At 42.9% G+C, this 12,852-nt stretch overlaps 1 protein-coding gene across 2 annotated transcripts in view; it reads right to left on the bottom strand.

Moving 5' to 3' along the window:
• TAFA1 (TAFA chemokine like family member 1) overlaps nt 1–12,601 on the bottom strand; it is a 298,978-nt gene extending 286,377 nt beyond the window's left edge. Inside the window, exons 1-2 of one of the 2 annotated variants that reach the window (XM_064157050.1) lie at nt 12,213–12,601; nt 10,071–10,191 (exon numbers count right to left, since the gene is read on the bottom strand). In XM_064157050.1, coding sequence (XP_064013120.1) covers nt 10,071–10,188 — 118 coding nt within the window. In that variant the 5' untranslated portion in view covers nt 10,189–10,191; nt 12,213–12,601. Of the gene's footprint in view, nt 1–10,070; nt 10,192–12,212 lie in introns of those variants that run through there. The other variant, XM_064157053.1, reaches the window with a different exon arrangement.
• Nucleotides 12,602–12,852: the final 251 nt, after the last annotated feature.

Below are 12,852 nucleotides of genomic sequence, written 5' to 3'. Positions count from 1 at the left end.
TTCAGACACTGACTAGCTTTTGTCTATTGCTGTCAGCAAGGCATTTGCATGCACTAAGCCATGACGAATGGTTTCATTTGATGCACATCTGATTTCCTTGCCTGCCAACCAGAAAGAGATAATAGAAACACCATGAGAGACTAAATTAGAACTTAAGGAGTCGTCTATTTGTTGGAGAAACTCAAAACAAGGTTAAGACAAACACCACCGAGGCAGCTGAACTAATGGAGAAAGCACTGAGGTTTCAGCCATAGAAAGACAATTTCTAATTACCAGTGTGTGTGTGTGTGTGAGAAGCCAAAGACTGCACTCTGCATTTTAAAGCCTTACAAAAATCTGATATTACTACAGAAATAATTATACTACAGATGTGGGAGCTGGCTTAGACACAATCATTCTGTCAGATCGTGCCCTGGCACACTGAAACCAATTACAAACTCAAGCCCCTCTTATCTTCAAACTCCCGAATTTTTGTTCTAATGCACAACAGTGATTTCTGGCTGACTGACCACCCATATTTGAAAGCACCTCATGCACATCACCAAGAGCAGCAACTTCATGAGTAAATGATATTCACAGTAAACATATCTAGTGGAGCCCTGACAGCTTATACACTTGAGCAACACTTTCAGATAATGGAAATATCTTTTAATAAAAGAGGCTGACTGGGGAAAGACAGTTTCTGGAAACACTAGACCTCCTTTCAGTTCAGTGCTACTGCAAGCCAAAACAAGAGTTTATACCTGCTAGGGGATGCACAAGACCTTCCTTGTGTTTGCAGTGACACTGCATTTTGAGTCCTTGAGGTCTTTTGGGAGAGAGACAGCCACTGGTATACCTGAATCACAGCAAAATGCAGGTTGGAAAAGCACGTCAGGATCACCAAGGCCAAACCAGAACCCTACTCTACAAGATTCACCTTAAACCATATCCCCAAGCACCACATCCAAATGACCCTTAAACACCACCTCCCTGGGCAGCTCATTCCAGTCCTAATGTCCAGTCTAAACCTCCCCAGCCTCAGCTCGTGGTCACTTCCCCCTTGTTTTGTCTCCAATTACCTGCAAGAAGAGCCCAGCAGCCTCTCCACAATGTCCCTTTGGGTAGCTGTAGACAGCAATGAGGTCTGCCCTCAGCCTCCTCTCATTCACACTAACCATCCCCAGCTCCCTCAGTCACTCCTCATCAGATTTATTCTCCAGGCCCTTCACCAGAACATATGCTTCCAGGCAGGATTTATTCATTTATCAGGATGCTGACTTGTTTCAAGTGGTTGCTCAAATAACAGAATCCTTGTGCATGTAATTTTTCCCTGAAATATGAAATACCAAGACAGAAATGAGGGATGCACAAAGATATCAAACTATGTTTTTTAACATTTCAGTATCAACTTACAAAGTAAAAAAAAATACCCAGCCCAAAGCAATATTAAGTCCTCAAAATTCTCCACTCAGTTCTGATTTTACATTAAAACACAAAGCAGGCTGGTGTTCAAAGCTTCTGAACTGTAGAATTAGTTGAAGTGCACAAGATACACACATGGTATCACAGAACACCATCGCTATATACTCTATTAATATTGTTAACAAAAAGACACCTCAAGTTGTGCTGGGGGAAGTCCAGGCTGGGTGTTAGGAGGAAGTTCTCCACAGAGTGATTGGCATTGGAATGGGCTGCCCAGGGAGGTGGTGGAGGCACTGTCCCTGGAGGTGTTCAAGAAAAGCCTGGATGGGGCACTCAGCGCCATGGTCTAGTTGATTGGACAGGGCTAAGAGATAGGCAGATAGACTTGGAGGTCTCTTCAACCTGCTTGATTCTATGCATCAGGTCATATGTCAGTGTGTTTCACCATGCCTCCCTGATCCAGAGCACCTTTAGCCAAATCTGGAATAAAACTTTCCCCTGAAGTGCATTGCTCTGAACACTAGCTCACTGCTAGTTGCAGTGTTAATTGATCTCACTTGTGCTCAGGTTCAGGTTTTATTTAAATTCAGAGAGATTTAGAACGTGACCATTTATTTCTTAACAGGCTGGTATAGTGTAATACATAGCACAGAGGTTTTCCCATCCTTGGATCTATTCAAAGTGATGACTGTGTTATTGATGATTCCTGGGCAGTGTGTGGGGAACATGGTACTGAACAATAGTTCCCTTCATTTATTCACATTCTTCATAAAAATAAACACATCAATCAATGAAACCAATCTTCCAAATAAACCATCCTTGCCTGCTCCCAAACACTTAAAGACAATTAACTCTCATTTGTTTTGGCAACTAATTAGTGCCACGATCAAGTATAAATAGGCTCTGCAAGGAAAGATTATACTAAATAAATCCTTAACAATAGAGTACAATTACACCAAAGCTTTGCTTGCCTGAACTGTTTAACAGCATTTTTGAAGAGCATTAATAAGGACAATAGGGGGAAAAAAGATAATAAAGTTTCATCAGTGTGTACAGTTAAGATCCTGAGCCTCCTGCTTGCACTCAGGCTCACCTACAGAGCCTGTTGGCTGCTGTGCTATTTACAGCACAACTCAGAAGCTATGACTCGGCACAGGACTTGGACGTTACAGCACCAAGTTTCCCACTTTCGCTGAAGTGACATGTGTGTTCACAGGAGGTTCAGCACCAACGTCTCTGCCAAGATAAGTTTCACTTTTGTGCAAGTGAAATCTAGCCATAGAAGTCACTTTTGACCATTGGTTTTGGTCAATTCACAATGAAGGCTGTGGATTCAGATTTGTCATCTGCACCAAACAGAATTAATCTGATAGGAGCTTGGCTCACGCATGAGAATGGATAAAGTGCATGTTTTCAAGCCACCTCTCCTAATAATCAGGATCACCACTTAAACTGCCTTTTAAAAAATGTCTCACTCATTTAGTGAGAGGTAAGGTGCACCACACACACAAACAAAACTTCACCGCTTGTAGGAGATACATTTATGCACACCCAAAAGGCACCCAGCACACTTGAGTCTCAGTGGGAGCTGCCAGTGTACAGCAGGCTGTTCCCAGACCACTTGCAGCGCAGGGACAAGGCAGCACAATGACAGCACCCTGGTAGAAAGAAATCCAACCATCTCAGGTAACAGATTGTCCAGGTATTGCACTTTACTCAGAGTCTCAAAGAATAATTTTCACATCATCCAGAAACTATTAAGGTCCCTCATTCTCATCACTGGTTCCTACACAAAGCTGTTCTCTCCAAGTGAAATACAGTTTGCAATAGAACACTACAACAGAATTATTGATCCTGCACCTGCTGTCACTCAAGTGCCCTTTCAGGAAGGGCAAGACTGGTTCATTTACCCCCTGTGAAGGAAAAGGAGGAAATTGTTGTTCTAAAGGAACACATAAAGAAAGAGATGTCACATAACAATCTTCTAAATAGAGCCTAGAAATGAGTCACAGATACATACACAGGGCTTTGTAACTTCATCTGAATTTACACCCCCAATTCCCCATTGTGCATTACTGACTGATTCTCATAGAGCCCAACTGTGCTGCAGTCCTTGTGGTCCCTGCCTACAGCATAATGAAAAGAAACAGTGAAAAGAAAACATGCAAAAGGAAGCACAAATATTACAGGCAGGCTAGGATCAAACCATGACACTGGAAGAAAACACAGCTATCTTGTGAGAAAATCTGCATATTGCCTTTTAAAATATAAACAAGCCTTGGACTAAAGACAGGATTGTGATGCTATCAGCAGAATTACTTCAGCACAGAACAGCAGTTTGCCTTCTGGGTTCATAGTTGTAGGTGCCATTTTTTTCTTGGACTTCACCACCACAGTATGAATTCTCAGAGTCTTTAATACTAGGACAGCAAGCTGCAAGTAGTGCAGTGCTCTGAAAGGTCCCCTCATGACTCACCAAAGCCCCAGGGCTGTGGTTGGAGATGTAGGCTCAGCACACAGGTGTAGGAAGATGCCTGCCAGGGCCACTGCAGCAAGAGGCACTTTTTTGGTCCCCATTTCCCCAGAGCATCTTCTGCCACACAGAGGGACATATGTTCTACTGCCTGCATGGCCTCCTGCAGAGGACTGAGGAAAGAGCTGAAGGGGCACAAGACAGGGAGAGGAAGGACAGAGCAGGGCAACTGAACCAGAGCACAATGCTCCCAGAGAAGACACATACAGAGGCACATCCTTTCTCCAGACAGACCACTGTTTGCACCTTGCCACTGCTCTTTGGGACAAGGTGTGCCACAGGAACACAACCATGCTTCCAGCAGCTCCTGTGGAACAATGCTGGGCACAGCAGTCTGCTCAGTGCCCCACTGCACACCTTGGCCATGCTGCTCTTCACAGTCCACCGAGCTGCAACACCTGCTCCCCCTCAGGTCGCTTTGTCTCCCTGGATCAGAAGTAACAAGGCATCACATTCCACAGCATTACTGCTGACAGCTTTCCCCCACCTGCAACTGAGCTGCAAGCCTCCCAGCTACACACCATGCTCCTGTGAAGAAGAGAGCTGTTCTCTTGCCTTTGCCCCTCCATCAAGTACTTGACAGTGCCCACCTACACCCTTTCCCCTTTACCTGAGAGGCAGAAGCCCAAAAAGTAAGACCTTACAGCCCCCTTCCCCACCCCCCCCAGAAAAAAGTATACCTAACTCTCTGGCTACAAACCATTTGTCAGAAAAAAACACTAATCAGGGTACAATACACCTGACAAAGTCTGCTGCTGTACACGAGCACTGTAGGCAATTAATTGCTGTCATACTGTTAGCAATCCTAAAGTGTTGACTTCTTTATATTCAGCCTTTGTCTACACAAAATACTTCTATCTGTCCACATCCATCCAACTGTTTTGCACAGGACCAGCAACACAGTAGGTACCTCCAAGCTGCATTTCTTAGCAGCTAGTAGTTTTATGTTTTGAATAGACTGTGAAAGCCAAAATGTGTAACAGAAAGGTACCACAAGATGACTTCCAAGGAATGGCTGGAATACCTCATTATGAACAGTTTTCTCTTACTGTATCCTGGCTTATTCGTACATGGTGCTTCCTTTGCACTTACTGGTGCAAATTAAAGCTGAAGCAGACCTTAGAGCTCATAAATGTGTTCATGTCAATTAACACAGCAAGAAACACCAATTGTCAGCTTCCACGCCCATACCCTCCTCTAATAGATACTGGCTAAGGTGCTGGCTGGCAGGTTGGCCACCGTATACTGACAGCAACAGTTGGCATTCACACTACACAATTAATGGAATGGAGGTTTTGCTACTCATAGAACTTTGAGCTGCCTAGTCATACATTTGCTTCTATCAATACAAAACTCAAGAATCCTATTAAATTCATTTTCCAAATGCTGATTGTTCTACAAAGCAAAGACATATTATTTACACCTTCCTAAGGAAGTGGATTCAGACCAACACCTCTCCCAGTCTGTTTGAACCAAAAAGTCACATATATGGAGCATATGAAAATAGCAGACCTTTTGAAATGTGAAAATGTGCAGTTTCCCCCAAGGCTATAAAAATCAGTGGGAAGGCCAAGATCAGAACTAAGAACATTTTTGCTCACAACCACAGACTCAAGATTCTGCAAAACGTTGTCTACTGAGAAGCATGCTTAGAGCAATCCTTCAGTTGCTATTGCTTGTTAGCTTATGCAGAACTGCTTTGAGACCGATTTTCCTCGTTGTAATATAAGTTGCTGAGATGATTTTTAATAGGCACATCATTAACTACTGTCACAACAACAGGTACTTCATGTTTTGTAGACATATGATTCCAGCCCTGTTTCAGTCAGCGATTTCTTCCTCTGAATGGGCTTATTTTTAATTAACATATTTGCAAATGTCAGCATTGCTACAGTAGGTACATGTTTCTGCTTGTGCCTGCCTCACATCTTTACACCGTATGCAAGACTAAGACAGCAGCCTTAATGTGTCCCTAATCATCTCGCACAGACGAATCCAGTGTGCTTTCCTGTATCTTTAAGCAACATGTGGCTGGTTCTGTCCATGGTGATTCATCACCAGTTGATGATCTCTGCTAGAAACATGTCTCTATTTACAGAGCAAAGCTAAGGATTGCTTGATTGAAGGGGAGGTGGTTGTTTCATTTTTTAAACCTGAATCCTTTACTTTGTCATATCGTGTTGTCTTACCAAATGCCAGCTCTACTTCCTACCTCTGGGCAGGGTCAGTCCTGTCAATGAGATGATCAATGGACTATCACAGGCACTCAGCTGGCTCTGCAAATCACAACCTGTCCACTCTAATTCTCAGGCCAATTCAATAGCTCTACAACTGTGCATATCTTAGAGCCTAAACCAGCCAATGTGGAATTCACAGTATCAACAAGGTTGGAAAAGACCTCACAGACCATCAAGTCCAACCTGTTACCACAATTCTCAAGGCTAGACCATGGCACCAAGTGCCACGTCCAGTCCTGCCTTGAACAGCTCCAGGCACGGCGACTCCACCACCTCCCCGGGCAGCCCATTCCAGTGTCCAATGACTCTCTCAGTGAAGAACTTTCTCCTCACCTCAAGCCTAAATTTCCCCTGGCGTAGCTTGAGGCTGTGCAGTCTGGGATGTTGTGGGGTATTTTCTGTGTTTGGGTTGTTTTTTTTTTTTTTTTTTTTTTTTCATTGTTTGGGGTTTTTGGTTTGAGTTTGGGTTTTGTGTTTTGTTGTTTGGTTGTTTGTGGGTTGTTTTTTTTTTGGGGGGGGGGAAGATGTAGCATTGTTTTGGTTTGGTTTATTTGGTCAACTCTTATATTCTCTTTTCTGACTCAAAAGAATTTGTTTGCTCCCCTGCAGTGCTTGGGCTGGGCGAGGATGGGAAGAATCACTCTAGTCTGGTCCAGCTCTTCAGACTCTTCTCATTACCACTGTTTCTTATTAAATCATACAGAAATTGTGTGCTTGGGAAAAAAAAATAAAGGAGATTTGTTTCCATATAAAGTTATTTCCTGTGAATGCTTTCATACACCCTCTGCTAACATAATTTTCATGAAAATGAAATACAGTCAGAAAAATCCTGCAGAAAGCCACGTGTATTACCCAAGGGGAATGGTACTGCAATAGCGTTCAGCTAACTTACTCCAAAGGTCTCTGGATCCCAGAAAAGAAACCTGAACATCTGCCCTGCTCACCTCACCTACGAGTCAAAAGGAACAGCCACCAAGATTGAAGCACACTTAACAGCAGCATTTCAACTTTTCATTATCTCAGTGAGACAAGAAATCATGAACAGGTACAAATAATACAGCATCATCCATTCAAGCAATATTTGCTATGCCGTTATTACGTGTGCCCACCTGCCAGCATCACAGAGAAAGTAAAGCTGCAGTCAGTCACAAATACCGTCACATAATGTGGTTTGTTGCGTTCATTTGCAGCTTTGTACCTTCTGCTAAGTCACCTAACTGACTACAGAAGTACTGAGTTATAAAACTGAAACATTACACTGCACTGAAAAGGAGCTTTGAACTTTCGCGATTGTACACAGCGTGTAGGAAACTCTTTAAGGCTATTCAGACACCTGCTTAAGAAAGTTCCAGTAAAAGAAGAGAACAAGCTGAGGAATCTCTGACAACCCAACCTTTCCTTATTTCACCCTTGGTTTGCAGCATTTCAAAACTGGATTACCCTCAGTGGTACAGATAAGTATATCGACTGCACTAATCCACAGAGTTCATTTCAAGTTTATTATGTTAAGTGCACTCCAGGAGGATTTGATCTTTCACCTGCACCTTCATATGCTCAGGGAGGCTCTTCTATTCATGAAGTGTGAGAAGCAGAAGCTGGGAGGCAATCTACCTTTTTAATTATCTTGTAACAAAGTAGCCCCACAATGGAGCTGAGCAGCTCAAAATCTCTTCTTCTAGTGCAACTCATTATCTATGGAAGATCACGAACTGAGGGAAAAGGTATGCCAAGTCTGCTATCGATTACAGTTATATTTGCCATGATTCAGTAAGCTGAAATTTCACATACCAAATATTAAATTACTGAAATTATGCACTGGCTCATCAGCAGCCATTTTTTATTCACTTTTATTTGGTTGAACATGTTAATCTTACTTACACAGTGGCTAACTAAAAGTAAATGGCACATTCCTAATATTATAAATATGAAAAATAGGGTGTGCTCAGGGACTGCAGATGAATACATTAAAATCACTCCATTTGCTAGTTAACATATTTCCTTCCCTTTTATGTACAACCTTTCACATTCAGTTGGCAGACTGCAAACTCATGGCCTTACAAAAAACACTGTCTTGATTTTCTGTTGTGACAGCAGAAATTGTCCAAAATCCCTAACAGTTTCCCTAAAGGATGCTCACCAACCGGTACTTCCCAGGTGCAGCACAATCCAAATCTGAGGTGAACATCATGTCAAATTCCACTCATCTGTCAAAGCAGTGCATTATTTCTTGAGCGACTGAAATTGGCTGCCTGGGATCAGAACACCATCAATCTTATTCCTGTAGGGTGCAGAGGAACTGCCTGAGGAAGGCTCGCAAGAGGGAAAGCTTGGCTGTTTCTAAGTAGGTGACGAGGCAGCTGTAAAACCTTCACTCTATCTGTACCACATCTCTGAATGAAAGATTTTGTCATTTTTCACATTTCCCCAACACTTGGTATGCATTCAGTGTCTTGCTGCTCTTGCTTCATAAAAAAGGTGATTTTTCAAGCTTAGGCAAACGTTGCAGTGCTCCGAATCTGCCCAGCTCTCATTTTTTCTCATAATGTCACTTGTTTCAACCGATTTTATGAAACAAGATTACGCTTTCCTTTTACCTGGCTGTTCAGCTGGGCCAGTTTTGCCCATTCCCTTTGCTGGGGATAGACACAAATAACCAGCACCATTACTTACAGTTCCATTGCAATCAATATTTTGCTCATTGCTCTGCAAGGCCCAAACAAGAACCCTGCCCCTCAAACACTCTCAAACTTCCAGTGCCAGCTAGCAAAGCTAACACCATTAGTTAAGCTTGTACTCTAACACAGCTACCTAGAGCTGCTCTGTCAACAACTTAGGTCTGTTCCTCTACACGGGCCCCATTTTATTACAAGCAAGCAAGACAATGCCAATACCTATGACTTTTTAAACAATAAAAGTTGGGAAAACCAAGTGGTTAAGATTGCTAAAGACCTGAGGTTCACGATTGTCCATTTTTGAAGCTATGCCATTAGATCAAAACCCATTAAAGTATTAGTTGCTCCCCTGTTAAATGATTCAGCACTGCAAGTTAACATTTTACATCTTTCATTTCCAAACCTCTTAAAACCTCTCCCACTTTTCCTTGGATTCAAATTTGTTAAGTGACATTCCTGGCCCACCTCATTTTAACCAGATGATAATACTGTGCTAGAATATGCCAGCTCCTCAATTTTTAAACGTGCCACATTCTCTTCAAAGTTCAATTAACAGCTGAAAAGTTATGCGATCCATTATCTATTAATAAAAGCACAATAAAACAACTAATGTGCAGTCTCTGTGGATCACAACAGTCCAAGTGAGCTGCACTCTCCACTGCTGACCTGGGACTTTTTAGGCATTTGATGTCGTCATCAGTCTCAAACTCTACTATGGGCTGCACTTTTGTAACCCCATCAATTTTCAGGGGTAAACTTAAAAAACTTAGAAAAATTGTCTCTCGTTTGTGCCAAGACAAACTCCCAATCTCTACTTAACACTAATAACTATGAATGAGATTTAGTGTCAGTACTTCAAGTAATCCCAGGCTGGGTCAGATAGCTGCAAAGTTACCCAGACATGTGCTGTCATAATGCCTTCTAAGCTATATGCCCACTCTAAAACTGTACAAATGGGGAGAAGGGGACACAGAAACAAGGACAGAGGAACTGAATGGGATTCCTGTGTTGGGAAGTTGTTAGGTGATGTTAAGGGATTAATATTGCAAATCAACACATGTTAGACCAACCAATCAAAAAAAACCCTACATCGTGCAATATAAAAGGCAACTCATAAAAGTTAAATGATTAGGAGTATTTTATGATTATTCAATCATTTATCAAGACAGACATGAGCACAGAGTCTGCAATCTTACAGCGTCCCACAGCTGATCTCAGTCCTACCTGGTCTGTGCAGGTGATGCTGCTGGAAAGTGTGATGGAGGGACCCCTGACAGAGCAGCATTGCACAGGCACTTATCCACAAATACAGGACCCAGGACATTGCAGAGGCCACTGCCATTCTCTAAACAAAATATCAGACAGACATTATTATCATCCATTGCCTCACAGCACACAGAACAGTCAGCTTCCATTAAAACATTATTTTCTACATTTTTCCCCACTCCTTTCACTAAATATCTTTTGTCTTTGGGTTATTATTTCCCCCTGCAGGTTGCAATTGTCATACAACAAAGGTCACATCAGAAAAGGACAGCTGAGGTAACAAGATGTCAACAGAGGTGCCTGGATAACTTCAATAATTCAGTTGTATAAATGAAACTGTAATGCTCTAAGGACTAAACACCAAACCCAATGTAAAGGCTGGAAAATATCCTCAGAGTAGTCCACAGCTGAATTTACACGAGAGTCAGACAAAAACTCAAACAATTTTAACAGCCAAACCACACAGCAAGCTAACAAAGCCCATCACGTCCGAACACCATCAGAACTACTTTAGATACCTGACATGCATTTCAAAAATACTCCAGCCCTGAGACTGGAAGGCAAATCCTGACCCAAAAGGTAACAGTACATTGGTTTTGACTTCTGCAAGCATAAATATTTCATCGTAAATCTGCCTGCTAAACTAAGCAATTGTTTCTCAGAATTCTCTTCTAATCCCCAGATGAAATCAGCTTCCTTCTGTTCGACCTGTGCATGTTAGAGGACTGGAGGATAGCCAGACTGAATTTCAGATGTACTCGACAGAAGACTGGATCTTTTCACAGAGCAGACTGACAAACATTTTAAGAGCTTGCTATTTCAAAGGGGAGGAGCAATTTCTTTGTCTCCCAGAGCTGGCACACTTGGACAGCCAGTACGGACGACAGACTTTGCTGGCTTGGATTCACTATTTTGGTAACTGGCTGAATTTCCCTCTGACTTTCTAACTTCAACATCTCGCCCTCAACGCCTGCTAGGAGCGGGAGGCTTGCAAGGCTCAGCTACGCTACACATCCTCCAGTTCCCCTAACAACACCTTCTGCTGCATTTCATACTGCCAAATTAATCAAACTTCAGGCACTCTCCTTATTCAGCCAATGACACGATGCTGCTTTCTATCTAATAACCCAATCAGCTGACCATCATTTTCACTGGGCAAGGGAGACTTCGAAAGATTAAATCTCTCCCATACAAAAATTACATCTTTATCAAAAAATTAGAAACCTGAAAGTCTGCATCTGGTGTATCAGGGGGATTTCTGCAGCAGGAAAACTCACAATATTAAAACAGCAAAACACAGCAGCAGTTACATATACCCATAAATTTTTGCCCCTTATTTTAAAGCAACACAGTTCCTGGGAAGCTTTTAAATTGTAAATGGTTGAAAAGGACCACATAAATTGATAAGTGTAATTAGAAAACAATACCAAGCCTTTATTTTGGTCAGTATGAGGATCTTCCTTTCCCTCTACTGAATGTTTGATGCACTGCTCAACGTATAGTTTCATTTCTGACTGCTTACTTTGCAGTATACACTGTACTTTTTCTCCTCTCCTTTTAGACCTATTTATCTTGCAAAATAGATTCAATCCCTTCAGACCAGGGAGCTCCCAGTAGGCTTCCTGTGTCTTCAGGAATTAATGTCACTTTTGGTGCTCGCCTGCTCTTTTATAGGAAAAGGTAGGAGGGCACAGGGACTCTCACACAGGACTATTTCAGGTATTCAGGTTATTTAACCTGAACTTTAAAAATCCTAGTCAAACCAGCAAAGCAAAGCCAAAGTTCTGCAGCCTGCCAAACGCTCCTGTGTTCTTTCCTCCAGCATCATATTCCTAACCACATGGGCAGCAGCCTGACTTAACCCACTCAGGCTCTCTCCAACTGCACTATTACAAACTACCCTTGCTCAGATCCCAGCATTTCTTACTGAAACCTCTCTTCACGCACTTGCTTGCCAGCAAACCGTTCTCACATACACACTTTTACACACAGATCAGCTCATCATTAGCAGAGAAACCCAACAGGGAGGATTCCTCCAGTTATTAGCTGTTGAGTTCCAGATCTGGTTTCTGAATCGTAAATCCTAAAGAAGCTCCTTACCTGAGTAATCCAACCAAGAGCAGAGCACTCTATTAGTGTTCATTGGAAAGAACTAACACTTTTTAAAATCCATCTGTATCACAATAAGGGATTTTTAATAGTTTCCCAATAATCTTCTTTATCAGGATTAAATGAAGAAGAAAAAGAAGAAGAAAATCTCTTTTCGTTACGAATCCTGTTTCCAGAGTAAAGAAGACATCTGAGCTCTCGGACTCTGCCGTCAGAAAAGTGGCCAAGGCTTGAGGGGTGGAAACCTTCTCATTTTCACCTTTAAATCATCTCCTCGCATCACCTTCTGCCTGATGAGACCTTCGCAGTGATCCTGAGAGAACCTGCAGCTTCCAGGATACTTAAGGACGAGGAGCAGCTTCTGTCTGACAAGGGCGCAGGCTGAGCGGGGCGCAGGCTGAGCGGGGCGCAGGCTGAGCGGGGCGCGGGCAGCGCAGCGCTGTGCGTACACCGCCGCATGCAAGTGCCGGAGCCTATTTCAAGCCGTCCCCGCTCGGGAGGTACCACACGCCTTAAAGCGACACAGCCCCGGCCAGCCGCCCCGCTACTCGCCGGGGCTTAGCCACTGGAGCTGCATTTGAATACAGCCTTCGCTCTGACTTGGCACAGGGCTGCGAGGAGCAGGTACGGG

The sequence above is a fragment of the Pogoniulus pusillus genome, chromosome 16 (genome assembly GCF_015220805.1).
Source record: "Pogoniulus pusillus isolate bPogPus1 chromosome 16, bPogPus1.pri, whole genome shotgun sequence".
Taxonomy (NCBI): Eukaryota; Metazoa; Chordata; class Aves; order Piciformes; family Lybiidae; genus Pogoniulus; species Pogoniulus pusillus.
This window is presented reverse-complemented; position numbering and strand designations above follow the sequence as displayed.